Source organism: Drosophila rhopaloa, unplaced genomic scaffold, assembly GCF_018152115.1.
Source record: "Drosophila rhopaloa isolate 14029-0021.01 unplaced genomic scaffold, ASM1815211v1 contig_225, whole genome shotgun sequence".
In the NCBI taxonomy this organism is placed as follows: Eukaryota; Metazoa; Arthropoda; class Insecta; order Diptera; family Drosophilidae; genus Drosophila; species Drosophila rhopaloa.
The window spans coordinates 31354-51107 of NW_025335112.1; the positions used below are offsets into that span (position 1 = coordinate 31354).

Below are 19754 nucleotides of genomic sequence, written 5' to 3' on the forward strand. Positions count from 1 at the left end.
GATGGCCTTGAACTGAGCGAGTAAAGTCAATAAAAACCAGCTGGTTAATAATATATTTATATCCTAATATTGCCAATCAAGAATTAATCACACAGTAAATAATACTTTTTTAGCGTATACATGAATAGAGATATATTTTTTTAATAAAGCTTAAAGAATTGAATTGAATTCCTTCAAAACTAATCCTATAATTAATAAAGCTTAAAGAATTGAATTGAATTCCTTCAAAACTAATCCTATAATTAAAAATATCATGTTTGGGACAGTTTTGCAAGAGCACATCTACCACAAAGTTAAAGTCAGAAATATTTACGTTTATTTAAGTACAGCAGCCGCAACGGAGGCGATGCTAAAACGACCCTCAAATCCCGTTAACGAGACGGCAGGAGACACAAACACACCCACACTCATGCCACGCACATCCGTCACAGCACAGACACAAACCCACCGCAGGCGCTAACTAGCGTGGACACAAACACGCAGGACCAACAAAAACAACCACGAGGGCGGGATAGTTTGCGCTCCTGAAGCGTTTGCCGGGATCGGGGGCAGCAAGGGGGCTAAAAAGTGAAGAGTTTATAAAATTAACATCGTCATGACATCCAAGCAGCACCGGCACTGCACTGGGTCCCCGTCCAGCCCGTTTGGAATATCCTTTGAGCCGTTGTCGCTGCTGCCGCTTTGCATTTGTATGGAGATGGAGCTGGCTGATTTATGGGAGGGCGTGTGTCTGTGCGAGTGTTTACGTCTCGTGTCGTGTTGGCATTTGTCGTTACAAACTTAATTAATGCCATGCCGGGGAGGAGACTGTGGCCCTCTCGGCTGTGAGCTCTTGACTTTTGTCGAGCCAGGCAAAAATGTGCAACCAGGACACGCTGTCAGTTTCAGCTGACGTTTGGTGTTTCGGCTACCGAGTCTCGTGCCAGAAACGTCCGCAGATTAATCGGGAGCAGACTAGAATGGAAATATAATTTCGGAGCATTTGCAATCGTTATTTGGGGATTTTTGATCAAAGTCATCGCCTGGCAACGCCGCAATCCCTCGGCGAAATCCTCCCAGCCTATGACAACTTCATTCCCCATAGTTCACTCGGGGCGAGCCCACCTCCTTGGGTCTTAATTTCGGTAATGCCTATCTGCTTACCCGCCTGGCAGTTAACTGTTATTGTTTACAGGACTCTCGTCAGGAGCCAGGAGTCCTGATTGTTTGCCATAGTCTTGCCAGGCTCCTATCCACTTGTTTGCTATTTGACTTAATTTAATGAAAATGTTGCAACCTGCAATTTACAAAACTAACGCCAACAAAACTTGAGATTGTTTACTCGCTCCTCCTTCTTGAGCCACTACAACGTCTTGGGTTCGTCTTCTGCAACTGCTTCTGGGATGCGGGCTCAGTTCTAAGTACACATCGAGAACGAGAATGCTGCCATCTTTTTGCTGGATGGAGAAGTCAAACAAACGAATGCAAAAGGTTTTTAACTGCCTCAAGTAGTCGCAGAAGTAAAAATGTGCTAAAGTGGCAGAAGGCGATGCCGGTGAAGATGGTGTTTGCCGAAGGGCTGGGGTGGAGTCCCTCCCCTATTATGCCGATTGCATCAGGGCTCCATAGTAAAATTATAGAAATTCTTAAGTCATCCATAAATCTGATCATTTCATTCCCTTCGTCTTTCAGTTCTCCACACTGGCTTTGCTGTATTGAACCCGGCTTTCATTCCTCTCATCTATGCGCAACTAATTCTCAATGATGAGTTATCAGAAAGGTAAGTCACCAATCAGAGGAAACATTCATTACCTTCCTGGCGTTGACACATGCCAAATTACTGACCATCCATTAGCGCAGGCCAGGATCGAGTCACAAGCCAAGAGAAAGGTGGAGCAAATCCTCTTCTGGAGGTCAATCAATTTGTAAGCTTGTCGAATACATTTCGATGCCACATGTATACGATTTTTTATGGGATTGGCCCAATCTCTGCCACAATACAATTTACAGTAAATCAGCTAAGGAGCAAAATTACGCGGGTCATTCTCAAACAATTTGCTCGACGAGGACAACAAAAGATAAGAGTGCGTTCGAGCATTAAAAAGGAATCGAGCCGGGCTGAGATAGAGATCCAGAGACGGAAAAGTTGCACTGGATGCTGAGGCGGGTGGCCTCGATACAACCGAACAAAGAAACTGCTGCATATTTTTGGGGGTTGGCCATGTCCAGTCTGCGAACTAATGAGCTTCCATGAATCGACATGAATTGAGTTTCGTGGAGCCGTGGAGGGATGGTGCGGGAGTGAAGAGCCCTTCCTGCTAGTTTCAAAATTAATTGCCACCAGATTTGTGCTGGCCGGCTAAAAACGCGACGGCTCAGTGGCTTAGGCGGTGCCCGGCCCGACAATGTTAGCAATATGCCTCGCCGTTCAATTAACTTGTGCGACAATCCAATCAAAAGTGTATTAAAGGCCCGTTTACGGGGCCATCGCCATCGCCATCGTCATTCCCGATACGGGATGCGACCACGAGGCCATTTTGCAGAGCCAGCCGCTGTCGATAACAGCAATTACATAAATGTTTTTATGGCAGAGCTTTTGTGAGGGGGAGGGAGGCCGTTCCGCCTATCGCGATGCAAAGTGCCCGACGCCAACAATCGGCTGACCAAATGCGATTTAATGGCGCCGCTGAAACAGCTGCAGCTCAATGTGTCCGCACGCAAAAAGTCCTTTGCAATTAAGGCATACATTTACATTAAAACGCATACGACATGTTGGCCGATGAGTCCGTGCAGCGGAGGGCATGAGGACCGCCCGAAGGAGTTATTATCGAGAACAATAGCTCTTAGCTCTCCCCAATTTCCCCCGTACGAGCTCCATTCACATTCCCAGGCAACGCAATAGCAGTCCTTTGTCTAATTTATTTAGCTACTTGTAATATTTAATAAAAACGTTCGATTGGTCCTGGAGACACACACAACTCCCACATGCTATGGGCTCGAGCGCCCGAGTTCAGGCAATCAGAATTTTTATTTACATGGCCGGAAGGGGCCCTCCGTTGCCACCAACCGTCTGCGGAGAAACACGTGCCTTGCTGCCCCTCGACACGAACTACATAAATAAGCGAAAGCGAACGATGAAGGTCCCAGCCCCAATCTTCTGCCTTACTTACTACTAAATCTGGGAGGGAGACTGGAGAAAACTTTTCCAATTTTCCCCTTTTTATCGTAAATTACGCACGATTCAATATTTGGCCTTTTTACTGGCTTGTGTTTTGTCTCTGCGTTGTCTGCCTTTTTTCTGCCTGACTAGCTTCGAGAGTGGGTTCAAGGGGCGAACAGCTGGTGGGCGGGGACTTGCCATTTCTTCCTACTTTTTCTTTGCTATTTTGCTATTTCTGCAGTGTCTCCCTATCGTAAATAAGAAATCTTATACGTGCGTAGGCCCCTCATGAGATACAGTTTAATCCAGCCCCACACCGTCGAACTTCTTTTCTTTATGAATGAACCAAAAGTTAGTTTCACTTTTGTTCCTGAGCGACTCGATCCCTCTAATCGAAATTGGCCATGGTTCACAAGTGTAATGATTGTTTTTCGATGCGGGGTAATTTATTTAGCATTATTTATAAGGATGTTAGCCAAAGGGGGAGGAGAAGGGTGGAAGTGTAGGGGGAAAGTTTTTCCTATCGTTTATCTTTGGTACAAATACAGTAGTTAGCTAGAAATGGATATTAGTAAGGCTTCTGTAAAGATATTGGATTGCAACCTCAATATAAGGAGTTTCGAATAAAATTCCGAATCGTTGCTTTTTGGGTGCTGGTCGAAATGTAGGTAATTGTTGAGCGGGTATTAATAAATCAGATAAAAGGAGTCGATCTGAACTTAAAAAAAAAAAAAAATTTGTTTCAAACATAATACGAGAGTAACGAAAAGCTTGGTTCAAAAATGTAACTTCAATAAGAAAAGTATTTCAAGAAAACAAAAAGATGAAAAATTATTATATTCGGCTTATTAGCTCAAAGATACATCAAGAAAGCAAGCAAACTGAAGTTTATATACCTTTTCAGCTGTTTTTCGTTTCAATTTTTGATCCTTCTTATGTTAGATATTAATATAGTAATCCGATTTTTATAAAAGTAAAACCGTAATTCCGAAATTTCAAGAACGGACTATATTTTGGAGTAAATGGGTATTTGAAAAAAAACAACGAAGTTGTAATTTTATTTTATTTATGATATTGCAGTTAGAAATGGCTTGATCGAATGGCCCGGCGATGCTGTTCTAGAACTGCGTTGCAAACTTTTGACTTAATTAAAATACTGTCTGCAAGGGTATAAATATTTCAATTAAAGTTTTCATATTTTCCCTGAACACTTTCTTCGAAACTGATCTTGAGGTGATACATCATTGTATTTTAAATGTCTGGCTAAATATTCAAAGGTTCCGAAGGATCTGTAATCAGGCGTGACGACTTCATCTGCGAGTATCTACTCGCAAAATAAATCTTTAGAAAGATTTTTTGGGCTGCTGCATACAAAATCAGAGCTTGACAACGACCTCAACACGTCTCTACGGCGCTCGTAGAGCCTCTTTTCCCCTCCTTTTCTACACACACAGTCGCAGACATAGACACAGACACAGACACATACATGGCCAGCTAGGCCATCTGTGTGTGCCGCTGCTCTGCGCCCAATTGTATGCAACGGCTTTTGTGTCAAAATTTTTATGCCGTGCATGGCACGCAAACGTGTGCAAAAAAAGAAAGAACTGTGAGGTGGAGTGAATAGTCAAACGTAGACCCGAAACTAGAGGAACAACAATGACAGGGGTAGTAAATTGAAAGACCGAAGACACGGAATCGGTAGACCAGAGGTGGGGGGAGGGGCCAGTACTAGACGACCGAACTGATTCAATTAAATCAGTCCAATTGAAGCGGCTGACGAAATGTGTGGAGAATGTGTGAATGGAATATTTAAGCTGCCTCAAAGGCCATTCGGGAGACAACGCACTAACTGCAACTTCAATGCCGGTCTGTGCTTAAATTACGGCTTAAAGCCAGCCCAGATAAGAGAAGTCCCAGTTGTTCCAGTCGGACGAAACTTCATCATTACCGCGAGGCCAACTCTTGCAGCCAAATGTTACCGCCGAAAAAGTTGTCGCATCGCGATTTATACAAATAACTGAACATTTTGTTTGCGCCACACTTGCGCGCGTATTTTTTAATGTCCCGACACTTTTTGCCGCATGTTCGCAGCGGAATCAGCGAACCAAGCGACCAACAACAGCAGCGGCAATTTGAGTCGGGCCGGGCTGGAGCTGAATCCCGTGACTTTTGTCGCGTATCGTATTAATATCTCAATTTATAGCAATTTATAAAAATATGAAAAACGCTCAAATGGGTGGAAAATTCTTCGGAGTGGCGGGGCCACCCCGGAAATAAAATTTAAATGTGCCTTTTTGTAGTCGATTCCCCATCCTCCGCATCCGCCCACATTTGCATGGCCGCCAGTTGCGCCTAACGAAGCCCCCGGGGAATGCAACTGGGAGCTTCGGCTCTCTCCGTTTAAATGAGGATTTGCGCTGGCCCGGCTTTAAAAGGGATTCCAATGCAAATTTCTATATTCCCCAAATGGGAGGCCCCTTCGGCCGTTCTCCGTTCGGCAAGGCTAGGGCCCACTGCGCGCCTGCCCCAAGAAGGGAAAACTTTTTAGCACCCAGGCATTGGGCTCTGTGTGAAAATCACTCAAAATTGTGTTTAACTAAGCGTAAAAATTATAAGCAAATTAATTTGCACAAATCACAACAACAGCAGGAGCAACAAATACAACAATAGTGGCTGGGCTTGCACCAGAAACTTTTATGAAACAATCAGGCAAAGGCAGCTCTGTTCCGGCGCTTTCTGGGCGTGGGTTGGGTCTGGGTCTGGGCTGGGTCTGGATCTGGTTCCATTGGTCCGTTCGGATCCTCCAGATCCCGTCCGGAGCCCCGGCCCGAATCAACTGACGCGGCAGCAAAGGCAACCGAACGAAACGCGGAGCGGGGGAAGGCGGGGCTCGGAGTGGGAATAACCGACAATTTATCTGCATAAAAGCGCAGTGTGCAACTTTGACGTGGATGTCTGTCCTGATGGGGATTGATGGGTGTGGGCTTGGAAAACTTTGCCGGCGCTGCTGTTGAAAATTGTACTCCAGCTATTCAGGAGAGCTGGAAGATTAAAGATTGAACGGGACAGTTATAGGAAATATTTCAATTACTTCGTTAAATTACGTAAGTCCCGAAACAACCCCCAAAGTCAGCGGCCTGCCCCCGTTTTACGGTTGACAAGTACAATTAAAACTTAAAATCAACAGAATTTCAAGAGCAACATAATTTAAACACCCCCAGCGAAATCATTGCCATCATTAATTTGCACACAACAAAGGCGCTGACTGGAAGTGTCCCTTGGTGTTCACGAAAGGGTCGGTCAGTGAAAGGGATGGCCCGAGGGAGGGCGAGGAGGGCCGGAGATTCCTTAGCAATTTTTAATTGACTGCAATCGGGAGATGCTCTGAGAAAAACTTTGCCACAGTTGCTGTTGCTTTTCCATTAAGAAAAATCAACAATTAAACGGAACAAAATGGACGAAGACCCACCCACTTGAGGCACATGTGCTCAAGGCACAGGAAGCAGCATGCGGAATTTCCCAAATTTATGCCTCGACTTGGAAGAGGGCTCATTAGAGGACTCGGGGTGGCGGCGGCGGAGGCGGAAACAACGCCCATTTGCATTTTGTAAATTGTTGCCAACGCAGCCCTGAAATATTTGACAAGGGAGGCGTTGCCGGCCCCAAACATTGTTTGCTGGCATTGTCTGCGTTTAATTATGGGCGCAAATAAATGTCTATCATTTTGGGTTGTGTGGTCCAGGGCACTCGCCCCGCGCCTTGAGTTATGTGCAGAGTTTTAATGAGCCATCGACATCGCTGGGTGTGTTGGCGGCTTTGGAAGGTGGCAAATATCCGACTTCAGAGCCCGACCCCCTCGACAGCTCCCAGAGCCGGCAACTAATCAAGGCTTAGCTATAAGTTTCAGGACCTGCTTGAGAATCGTTTAATCTGGCTTTAACGAGCGCCTGACTCCTTTCACCCACGCCCATCCATCATCTGCCCTTTCCCGGCTGCATTCCAGTTCCACCCTCCGTTCGGTGGGAGACCGGACCAACCCCCTCATTAACGCCCCAATAATTAAACTCAATTAATGGCCGAATGACCAATCAACTGGCACAGCGAGGGCACATCAAAGGCAACACCGAAATGCATCGACCTTTGGCCACCCACTCCCCGCAAAGGGTCGGCCCTGAAAACATCTCTCTGGGGCCACCCGCTAACAACTTCATTTGTCTCTGCTAAGACCCGTCTTGACTCAGCCTCCGAGACTCCTGACAAACTCCTTGCCCCCACCGCGAGTAATCCTTATCGGACGGGGTGCTGGATCAGGGGGCCGGGGAGGGGCGAATCAGAGCAAACCACACGCTGGGTTGTGCTTATCTTGACAGCAAACATTTACAAAAAGAAACACCGAGTGGGGAGCGGGTGGCCTCGAACACGTCTTTATCGCAGCCAAACAACGCATTTCCAATTTTCCTTTCGGGTTGCTTTGCTGCCGCCTGCGAGCTGGCTTTTAAATACTCGGGAGGTAGATTAATCATCGCTCCCACTCCGAAGCGGGGACTAGCGCCAACTCCGATTACCTGCTCGCTTCGGAAGCAACTTCCTCCAAATCCAATTATAATTGCGCTTATCAAAAATAAGTTTTCGATACTTGTTGGCCTGACTCCTGGCAGAAAGAGCTCACGGGGAGCGGAGATGGAAGACGGTGTCTCTGCCAATTTCACCAATATGGCAATTTAATCCACACAATCAGTTTAAGGCATCGCCATTTATCTTTCCAGCTGCGTGGGGAGGATTGCTTGTATTAGTTTTCCCCCGACTTGCGGTTACCAATTGGGGATTTCTTTCCTCCGCATCGCCGTCAATTACCTCAAGTTTAATTGAAGGTGAAATTGTGTCAGAGCTGAAGAGCAAAAGTTGATGTGGTCAGCCGTTCCGGGGTAGGATTTTAGCCCAAAAGTTCTTCCAATGAAAAATGATATCTGTTGTGCTGTGCTTGGGGTGCATAAGTAAAGAAATAGTAAGTAGTTTGCAAGTAATGCGAAATTATTTGATTAGCTTTGATAAAGTAATGCATTGTGTGATCGAAATTTGCAAGTATACGTATTCTCGTTCACCCATGGAATTCACTAACAAGATCAGCTCAACGGTTTTTTTTTATTTTGATTAGATCTGAGTTGGTTCCAAACATAAATATTAATATTTTCCAAAGATAATTTATGCTCGAATTGGTCATTTTTCGATCAAAGGATGATTTTTCATCAATGTCTTATTTTTTCGAACATTGTCATAGCTACATGAATTAATAATAAAAAGTATTCCAATTTTTTCAGGCTGGTAGTCTAAAATTATTTAATTCTGCATTATTGTAAAAAGCCGCTAAAATGTTTTCGTGATTTTTATAGTCTTTTCTGTGTACTTTTGGCAAAGGCGAATAGATATTGTGAAATTGAGTAGGAAACGGTCGTTTACTATTAAGATATTTAAATGTTACCTTGTTCCTTGATATTTGCTTGGTACGCTATCAAAATCGAGAGCCTCGCTTAATTACATCCGCTCTTGGGGCTGAGAAATAAATTCAGAGGCCGGGCGACTCGCACTTTCCATTTCATTTTGGGGAAATATAATAAATTCGCTCTTAAAATTCATTTCATTAAACACTCGCCATGAGCTACTACCCCACCAAACGGGACAAGGACAAAGGAGCGCCGCAGCAAGGAAGTCTTTTGTTTACACTCGAGTTCCGTTCCCCCAGATCCACCCGCCACCCGCTGCCCGTCAGCCTTCAGCCCAACTCGGGCAAATTAAGCAAGCTGACAATTTTCTCTCTCTAAACTGTACAACAACTTAATGAGCCTGCATAACTTTGCGACAACAGCAGAAAGCGGCAGGGAGGCGTGGTGGCAGCCGGGAAACCAAGAGCTAAGGACTTTCCCCCAATTTCGAGAGGGCGACAGATAAAAAAAGCACGTAAACTTGGCCGGAGGCATCTCACTCGGCGAACGGTGGCAAAAGTCATTATTCACTGTACTAGCGCGACTCCCTAAAAAATAATCAACTTTTGCACGATGTCAACCCCCCACCCTGGGGCAGCTTACGGTGGCAAGTTCGGCGCAAAGTTTCATGCCCGGCGTGGAGACAACTTCCGTATTGCCTGCGGGCCAATGTTGCATATGGTGAATGGAGTGTGGCGAATGGCGATGTCCTAGTCCAAGTCTGGCCAGGCTCCCCTTACAAATGACGCATTAATGAAGTGATTTCGCTTTGGGAGAATTTGAGTTTTTAGATTTCTTCTATTCCAAGTTCCGGGATGTGGCCGTGACACGCTTGACTAAATAAAAAAAGTCATTTGTTTAATAATGTTGAATATATTATTGCAAGGTATAAAGTAATAGAAAATATATCCTTGTAAAAGTAGTATCTTTGCATCTATAAAGTACTTTAGTAACTTTTAAGTTATCAGATTTGTAGTCCTTTCTAACACAGTACCAGTTCATAGTTTTAGAAGACAATTACAAATTGTACGGTTTTACTAGCTGGAACATTCGATGGTGCTATCCAGGACCCATTTGGAACCCCAAGTCTCGTGTCACGCTCCCTTCTCAAGACCCAGTACTCATTAACTTCCGCTTGAAACTTGGTTGGTCTGGCCTGCGTCCCACTCCATCCAATTCCTCGTTTGTTGCTTTATGCAAATGTTTTTCTTGTTATTATTGCCTGGCCGCGATTCCAGTTGCCGCTGTTGTGTTTGTTGCTTTGGTTTTGCTTTTGGTTTTATAGGAAAACACGCAAAGCAAACAAAGTTGGCTCTGCTCAGTGTTTTCTTACATGAGAGTTTTCCCTTCGGTTTGTTTGCACATATTTTAATTACGCGTCTCTGATTGGGAAGCATTTGCGGCGGGAGCTTGACATTCTGCGACTCTGCGGCACAGCTGTCGTTATATGAAAGGCAATTTTTCGGTTACCCCAAGTGGTTGACATTGCGGGGATGCGGGTTCAAGGGCGGGTTGAAAGGGTGCGGACGGAAGTGTTTGCTTTGTGGGCATCGGATTTTCTGAATATTTGTTTTTTTTAAGTGCGCCCAGTTGAGAATGTCCAGTAAAAGTAATTTTGCCAGGCATTAGCATTGCAGATTGCCGAAACGCAGTCTCCAAAGCGCCACAGTTGCTACAAACACCGTTTTGGTTAAATTAGGCAGAATTTCCCTATTCATATGAGGTAATAAAAACCAGCTCTGGCAAGCACTCACTCACAGTCAAGAAAAGAAAGTGGATAGCAGTCATATAAGCGCGCCACAGTTTCGGATCAAGTCTCATATTTCGCCAACTGCTGGCGATGAAGAGCCCGGCAACATGTTGACTTGACAGTCGGAAGTTTCCGGGCAATTGACACCCTTTCTCAATCCAACGGTGCAACCCTCCAACTCAACCCGGGTCTTTCGTCTGTAAGGGTAATTTCAATAAATCGAGGGGAGCCACCCTTAGCGCGGGGAGAATATTACTTTTGCATAACGCGCAAAACTTGGTTATGTTTTTCTTTTCTGTGCGAGAGCTGGCAGTCTCCAGCGTCGGGGGTTGGGCTATGTGCGCCAAAATCAAACTCCAATCAATAAATCGATGGGCGAAAGTCATCAGCATAAATTGTGCTGCCCAGACAATTAACAATCGACCTGCAATCATCATTAACAATGGCCCATAATCCACTCAACGTCGGGCAAATTGCCTCGTTTTAAATTGTAAATATAAATTTTGATGGCATTAAAGGTTATTAAGCCTGCAAATTTATTGTTGTGGCCAGTAGCGAACCCTTTGGATCCGATTTTGCGCCTTCCCAGCTTCGATAATTGTGTGCTTAATTAAATTTTCATGCAGGTGCCATAAATGATTTTCACTCCTGACGTCTAATTAGATTTACATTTTTACGACCGGCTGCATTGCCTGCTCTGTGAATCCCTCTAATTGTTCTGCTCAAGGTCGTAAATACCTGCAACACACATGTAATGGGGCAGGCAACTAGCCGCACACTTTAATTATGTTCAACGGAGTGTCAACACAGGAACTAGAAACTCGGTTAATGTGGTCCCTCCCAAGAATGGACCTTGCCGGGAGTGGGAAGTTTCTTAGCGCAGGAGTCCTCCTCTTGTTCGCACTCCTCGGCATCGACATCCTCGCATTCCGGAGGACATTCATCCTTCGGGCCCTGTCCAGTCTTGGCCTGCGCAGCTTTGGCCGCCTCCTCGGCCTTCTCCTTGGCTGCCAGCATCTGCTTGTGCTCCTGCACCACATCGACGGCCGGCCTGACTGAGCTGCGAGGATCCCTTGAGTAGTAGTAGTTGGCGAACAGGTTCTGCGAGGGACCCTGCGGAATGTCCGGGGGCGGCTGAGTCCGCGGGGAGACCGTGTCGGCGAAACGCAGGGCCGTCTTGTGGGTGCGGCCCAAAAAGAAGTTGCGGAGACGGCTGAGGAACTCGGCCACGTCGCGGTGCTTGGGCTTTGGCGGCATCTCTGATTTGTGTGTGTGGCGAGGAGTTGGAAATTTAGACACAAGTCCCAAGTGACTACACAGTCAACTGACAATGGATTGCTTATGCACAGCAATCTTTTCCGCAGTTTCCACACGAACTGACTCAACAGTTGCCGCTTCAAACACCGAGTGGCGCCACCCCACAGCGGATGACTCAATTCAATAAGCGTCAATCTTTCCACGCGCTCAGCTGTCAATCAGCTCGGCATCGAAATCTGCCAACGATGAATTTCAATTATGGCCGCAGAAAGAAACAAAGCTGCAAAGGGGGACCTCGGCCCTTGGCCAAAAGCAGTCATTCGCAGTATCATCGAAGACAGTGCAAAAAGTCGACATTGAAATTAATAAAAACACTTCAATTTCCGATGCCAATCAAAGCGGAGATCCCTGGTCCACCTCCCCATGTGTCGCAAGTGTGACAGGAGCACGCGTCAGGCTTTACTGTACTTAGGGCGGTACAGCACGTCCGGCTGTCAGCCTGTCAGCCGGAGCACCCATGGCCGGATTTCTGCCCTGCGAACATGAGCTGGAGATGTTAATCACGGATACAGATCCTTGAATCCTTGAAACTCCGCTCGCGTTGCATCAGATAAGCAGCTTGTCGAGATTTACGAAATCGAGCTGATTATGTCTTTGTGGAACAAGGTCTCCTTCGCCGCGTGCCAAAGGGTGGCTCGGTAATTTTCGAACGCTGCTGATGTGTTTACCTTTTGGCTTTTCAAGGGAAATCCCGAGAACGGCAGGGTGGGGGGTAGTTGTGCCCCGGGTTCCGAACGAACGAAAAGAGAGTCATCGGCTATGGGAAATGCATAAATCAGATTGACTCCTCGCCCAATTTGATTACAATTTACGGCACACGGGAAATCGCCGGCGATAAGCTCGGCAAGCTAAATATCAGGTTAACATTTTAATGGGATGGGAAAATCTGGAGAAATTGATTCAATGTGTGAGAAAAAATGAGTTCGGTGTGGAAAAAATGCGCATTTCGATTTGCATTGTAGACTGCCTTATGAATGTAATTTGTCTTTATACAATATGAAAAAGTAATTGTAAAAATATCATGGTCAGGACGGAAATTATTTCTTCATTTATTTACTGAAATTTTTTACTAGGCCGCTGTTATTTTTTTTTAGACGCAAAGTTTTCAGTTCACTTAAGGGCATTAACCTCAAAATTGTATATCCCGCTCACATTTTGAATATCCAATAAAGATACAACGCTGCCATCTAATTGATCACATTTTTTTGAACACCGAAATTAGATTAAGGGAGGTTTGGCCGCGGTCGTGATTTACCTTATTTCCTTGGTTGCTTGTTATTTTCACTATAGAAAAGAAACAGACCTTTAAAGTGACATTCGATTCGTCGATGTCTTTCTGGGGTAGTTCATCTGGGGTTCAGGACGAAAGGCACATGCGGTCGATGTGTGTTCGCTTTCTGATTGAACTAATTGACACATGTGAGGAGAAATTTACCAAAATATCGGTTTGGGATTTCGTAATTCGAGCCAGGGCTAGACGAGAGTTGGCGGGCTCCCTGAACTTTCCCTCTCACCGTTGGCCTTATCTGCTGTTGTAATACGATATGTCAACAATATCCAGAGGTCGCAGAAAACTTAAAAAGAAGCCGAGGGAACTTACGGCGACGCTGTGCGGTGAAAGTAAAAGCAGCGAAGGTCAACATCATCAAAATGTCTGTCTGGGCTCAGGACAAGCATCTAAAGGAGCAGACTTTCGTCGGACAGGACACACATGCTCCAAGGATCTGCTCGTGTCTTGCTTTTGTCCTGCGCTCTACTCCTGGTCTCGTCGTAGTGAAAATGATAATGTTAAAGTTTTACAACTTAAGTCGTCAAAGTCAAACACACTCTAGGGAAATTACAAACACATTCGAGACAAGAATGTGAAGCACGAAGTCGTTGTCCGCCGGGCGAGGGGCAGGATCCGGAGGGTGGGGAGTGAGGGGAACGGTGCTGGGAAGGTCAAGAGATGAGGGTGGCCCACAACTTTGCGAGTGGTGTGATGAAATATACGTACTCTGCACATCCTCCCAACTTTACCTGCTCAAATCTTAAGCTCACTATCCCTTGTTGTTTGGCGCTCAAGCTTTTACAGTGCTTCGGGGTGGAATTAGTGGCGGGCCCCTGCCTCCTCCTCATCCCTGGCCCACTTCCGCCATTAGCATAAATAAGCGCTTCTAAGTACGCCCCATAAAGGTGTAAATGCTCTGGTATTATTAGCCAAAGGCGAGCCCAGGGACCCAAAGACACGAAAAGCTGAGGGGGAGTCCGGCGAAACCGCTGGAAGCTCTTCAGTGACTTTTGCTAGCGCTAAAATTTTATAGTCTCCAACTCACATAAAATTTGCTCTCCAAGTATTTCATAAAATTTTGTTGCGCATCAAAATTGCGGACTCCGACTTAGACTCGAACTTGACTTTCCCTGTGCGTTGTCTCTGGCTCGAGGACGTTGAAATGATGGGTGGAAATGAAATTTTATTAAATGACTGTCAAGTTCTTGGCTACTTAACTTAGCTGTGAAATTAGCCGGCGCTGGTGGGGAGATTCGACGGACCTCCCTGACTTTGGCTGACTAAGCAAATGGGTCAAGTTAAAGATATGACGCTGGGGATAACTCTCTGCACCAGGCATGAAGTGTAACAATGTTGCGGTGACTAGGAAGAGGGAGTGATGATGCAGCTCATATTCCAGCTTCAGGGTTAACCAAACCTTTACCCAGTTATCTTCGGAAAAGTTTTGCCCTGCTCTGAGAGTGCTTGAAATTGTTTTTGGTACAAAAGTTTCTCCTCCAGGCGACTGCCATTTCTCCTCAGGACCAACAGAGTGCAAGGAACCCATCGAGGCCTTGGAGGCGTCCTCCTGCCGCTCATTAAAATGTCCCAAACGTTCTGTTTATGCACCGAAAACGGTGTTCCTCCCCCTCCATTGGTGCCCACTCCGCTCCAAAAGGAACACCTTCTTCCCTTCTTACGCAAGTGAACACTGGCGTTATTCGTTTCATGCCCACGTTTATTGTTTTCCCAGTCATTTTCAGCATCTTATCAATTTGACTCACAGGCACAGGCTCGGGCAATAAAAGAGTAACCATTGTTTCCTGCGAAAACCTCCTTCCGTTCGCCTCTGTCATTGATAATGAAGACAGCAACAACATTGTCTTCCCTTGCCAGGACCAGAACGTGACTCTCTTATCAATGCGACTTATTGCCATGACGCAGTCGTCGTGCTCCTCGGGGCCGTCCTGCCACGCCCCTGCTACGCCCCCGCCGTTCAGATATCGCTGAAGCAATTAAAATTTGTAGCTATTGGTGGAGTGGAGCGTTCGCAATTCGGAATTCGATAGAGGCCGCTAGTCGTTTGCAAATCATTTTCAGTTGCTCGAGACTGCCTCCCTGGCAATTCCTCGGGGGTTCCCCCATCGCTCATTTTTCATACTGACAGCCCAATGGGCGTTAATTGCGTGGGTTTGGTTAAGGTTGCGGCGTCAGATAAGCGCGCGTGATTTTTCTACGAATTTGGTGCCCAGAGGGCATCCTGTTCCTTCCCCACATAGAGGGATGAAACCACGCCTTGTTATGTGGCGCGATTCACATTACTCCCCCATTCGGCGATTTAAATGAGGCTGACTTCAGCTTTTCAGCCTCTTTGGCTTTGCATTTGGTGGCAGGCGGCGATAAGAAGAAGATGCCAAGGGTTTAAAGGTTAGAATCGGAGGAGGACGCTCCATTTTTGAATTGGCAAAACGTGCAGCAAATGGCTTAATTACGTCTGAAGAGATCAACTTTGATTCTAAGTGATGTGGATTTGTCTGCCATGAAGGGGAGCGGCATATTTTCTTATTTTTGTATGGTACTTTGGCAAGCCACAATATAAGCCACATATCGAAAGATTATTTAAATACTGATGGTGGGGAGCCATTATTAATAGAGAATAGCTTTAGCATATGTTCTTTTCATACTGATGCTGTGAGTTCTAGGAGGAGGCATTTATCATATCAATATCTCTTTGGTTGCCTACTGCAGGTGCTAACAAACGATTCCCTGAAGCACCTCTGTTTCGCATTCCACTCCCCGAATCTCCTGCTGCCATATCCATTTAAATGCGCATATTTCACAGTTAACATGCCTTGACAACATGCCTTGCCGGCTTTCTTCCTTGGCCTGCTCTAAATATGTAAACAAATAGTTTTGGCAATTGCCAAGTGGGGCATGTCAGACCCTAGTCCCAGGCGCCTCGCAACCCCGACCCCTGTTGTAGCCCAGTCCCCGCAGGTCGTCCAGTCGGGCTGCATGTTGTGGCATGCGGTTGTGCAACGGCAACAACTTTTGTAACATGCAACCAGACGACTGGTTCCCTTCCCTTTCCCCCTCCCCGACCTTCCGGCTGGTGAGTGCCACCTATGCGAGGATGGCAAAATAAACGAGGCCTTAAATCGAACTTTGTACACGGGTCGTGCTGGGTCGGAGGCCGGGATCGTCTCGTTTGAGGTTAACATAATTTAAGGCAGCCGGGGCTGGATCCGAGCAGGACGAGGGGGGAAGCGGGAGGCGGGAAGGACCCACTGACTGCCCATTTAACATGCTGCCAACGTGCGTGAGTCCGTGTGTGAGTGTGGCAATTTCGCAAATTATAAATTTTCCACCTGCGCAATATGCTGGCTGCCTGTTCTGGCTCCTCTGACCCCGCTCCCCCCTGCCACACCACCGGGCCATTGGGGAAAGTTCCACGCGCACCAAACTGCTTCCTGCTCACAGGCAACAATGCGAAAATTGATCGCTGTTTCCGGCTTCTCTATTGCTTCGGTGTTTCTCGGGATATTAAGTCGACACCAAACACAAGCTCGAAGCATGTACAGTGTTCACCCGAAGCAGTGTTCTATTAAAATTGAATGTGTTTACTGTGTTGAAATGGCACCAGTTGATACTTTTAGTTCTTGTGAATATTTTGTTATCCATATTTGTAAGGATCAACTCTTTATGAATCAAACAAAAACACTTATTGACAGTCGCCCACAAAGTCATAGATTTATAGATTTTAAAGTTCTATTGCAAAATTGTAGTATCAAAAATGTTGTATGTTAAAGATGCAAGACTTTCTAACAAAGAAAAGAGTTTGTTTTATTTGATATCCCAATGCCTAGGATACTACTGTATATAGCCGCAGAATTAAAAATCTGCTGCGATTGTCCGATTATGACAATAAATTCACTCGAAAGATATCGCTAGGAGATAAACGGCTTTTTAAACTTTTTTCGTTGCAAACTTTTGTATCATTTAGCACTTCCTCAGAGTGAAACAATTACCTTTTCAACTATTTTCTTACAATTTTCATTTAAAATATTGATCTTGTATGCTGCGTACCCAAAAGTGGAAAAGCTATGGTGCAATAACAGCGTCACAGCTGATGACACCCAATAACAGAAAATAGATGCAGAACAAAACGTAAAAGGCAACAATTTGTGTAAGAGCAAATTAAATATTGAATCTGTGAGATAAATTCGATAGGGTCCCTAAGGTCAGCCGGGTATCAGCCGCCTCTTTCTTTATCCGTTGTCTCGATGATTGCATAAGCAAAGTAGGAGTGGGAGTGGGAGAGGAAACAGGAAAGATGTAAACAATATGCAAAACACAACGAAGGCGTGTGGGCCAGACTCAGAAGGAAACCCAGGAATGCATATCACGAATACGCAGTGGAGTTCGGTACATGACTTTGCATATTGAGGAGCAGTAAAAACACAGGGCGGATTCTAGGGAACAAGGTCAACCTTTATCAATTTAACATCAAATGTTCATAAATCCCGGCTGGCAGCTTGAAATTTGAATTCAGTATTTGCTCAGCATAAATGTTCAATAAATGTCGCAGAATAAATATTTAATAAACATAAGCGAGATGGAAACATTGATGGCAAACTACACGGCCAAACATTGAGATAAAATCTAGGCAAGCAAATCCCCCTAGTTTTAAGTCTCAATAGCGACGTCAATTTGCATTTGATGGGGAATGGGAAATTAAAGGGAGAAATGCTTGAGCTTTCACCGTTTATTGATCGACGATTGACATTGCATCAATATCGGGCAAAAGTTAACAAGCGGCAGGCAATAACGAGCCGGTATATGATACTGTAAGTGTACGATTTAAAAGCTTTTTCCTGCTTTTCCTCATCACTTGTTTGTCTTTCGTTTTCTGTTTGTTGTCCCGTCTCGTCTCCTGAATTTGGTCTTAATAAGAGAACAGAATCCAGCTAAAACTGTTGGTAAAATATCCTGCAGGAGCAAATCGATTTGCGCCCTTGAGCAGGGCAGAGATATTCCTCAATTTCTCAATCAAGCATTAATTATTTACGTTATTAATATCCAATTAATATGCGATATTTTGAGCAACTTTTCTATACAATTAATTAAATGTCCGACCCCTCCTCGTCCGGGGTAACACACTTTTATGTCACATCAGCGAATTGCAGTTTGCTGCACACCCAGCGGAGCTGCCTATGCACACTCATTAACACAACAATAAAGTACAATCGCCGCCCTCCATTCCCCTTGAGGGGCGTGGACAATTAATGTGACTGACACACATGCAGATTTTGCCGCCGTTCGCGTTGTCATATTTGATTTACAGTTGCAATTTACGCACTTTCCGCAGGAGGAGGACCTGGATCGGGAGTGAGGATGGGTGGATGGGAGGAGCTCGGGGCTAGCCGACAGCTGTCCACGTCAGCATCCGGCTTCTGTTTGATGTTGTTAATTGATTTTCAAAGTCAACTGGCGTCCTCCAGGGGGAGGGGGGAGGTGGTAGGTGTCCTGCGGGAGGAGCAGGCCTGCTTTCGCTTTCGCCACGCTCGGAGATTAGCAGGGCAGTGTAAAATGCATCTCCATTGAGGCGCAAGCGACATAAAACCAATTCCCAATCCGCATTCGCTGGACAATTTACAGACTGTGTATCCCCCTCCCCCTCTCTCCCTTCCCTCCCCTCTCCTGACGTGCATTGTAAGTGCAGTGAAGCGCACTTGCAGCTGCAATTGCCGAGTGGATTTCGGAGTTGCTCCTGCAGCACGGCTCGTGGGGGCAGTGGGTGGTGGGCAGTGGGAGGTGGGCGATCCGCAGGACTAAGGGACTCCTGTTTGTTTTATGTGTGGCAATTGTCAGCGTCCCATCGACATGCGACTGTATCTGTTGTCTGCCTGGCATGCGGTTCAATCAAAGCGATTTTCAATGTCCACAAAATTTCGCAAAAGGACATTTTGGTAATTTCAACGACGTCACTCTGCCAAACCAGGAGCGGACTTGATTAGTTGCGGTTTTCAAGGCCCATAAGCTAGTATGCTTATAAAACATTTTAGCTGCTTTAACTCCAAATACTCCTTCTGACCATAAAAAAACGAGTTGAAGTCATAGTTTTGCTCTTCTGTTAAATCGAATTTTTAAAATATATACGTTCCTCTATTAGGATATTGGAGGGCTCATCATATTTTAAGCAAACGGACTTAAATTTTTGAACATAAGTTTGCTGCGCTGTGAAAAATTTATTTAAGACTCTATAAAATATGATTACTTTTGATTAGCATTAACAATTGTTCATACATGTAAGCAATTGTTACTAAACATTTCCGTTTCTACGCTAATGGGTCCCACAATTTAACATTTTTTTAAACATATTCCTTAAGAGTAAAAAGGTAAGGTAATTATAAGCTATGTTTTGATAGACTTGGATTTGGATGTGCTTCCGGTCATCGCCCATTATCCCCGCAATCCACCACTGCTCGCTGGTCCTGCTCTTGTTGTTGGTAATGAGTTTGGTTTTACTGTTTAAATTTAAACGTGTTGAGCGCCGGGAGGGGGGCGGGACAAGGGTTGGCTCGCAAGCGGTTGGCTACAGTTCTAAAGTGTATTTGCATTTACCGCTAAATGCATTGCAACAGGGCCATGGAGGGGTGCAGGGAAGATGGGAGGGATTGCAGCCTGCGGGAGGGAAAACATGACAGTTGCATTAATTTTGATTGCGTAAATATTTTAAGTGTGCGGATTGCGAAAGCTCTCTCAAAAATGTTTGCCCAGAGACCATTGCCTGTTGGTGGGTTGGGCTGGGCTGAATGA

The 19754-nt window shown here is 45.5% G+C and overlaps 2 protein-coding genes across 2 annotated transcripts in view; one reads left to right on the forward strand and one right to left on the reverse strand.

Moving 5' to 3' along the window:
- The window catches only part of LOC108053845 (myb-like protein AA), a 61417-nt gene that overhangs the window by 22747 nt on the left and 18916 nt on the right, over nt 1-19754 (forward strand). Inside the window, 1 exon segment of the mRNA XM_044460795.1 lies at nt 1672-1759. Within this exon segment, the coding sequence (XP_044316730.1) occupies nt 1741-1759 (19 nt within the window). The 5' untranslated portion in view covers nt 1672-1740.
- Nucleotides 11122-11677, reverse strand: LOC108053844 (NADH dehydrogenase [ubiquinone] 1 alpha subcomplex subunit 7). The gene has a single exon (XM_017136566.2). It carries the CDS (start codon nt 11624-11626, stop codon nt 11195-11197), a length of 432 nt encoding a protein of 143 aa, XP_016992055.2. The 5' UTR covers nt 11627-11677; the 3' UTR covers nt 11122-11194.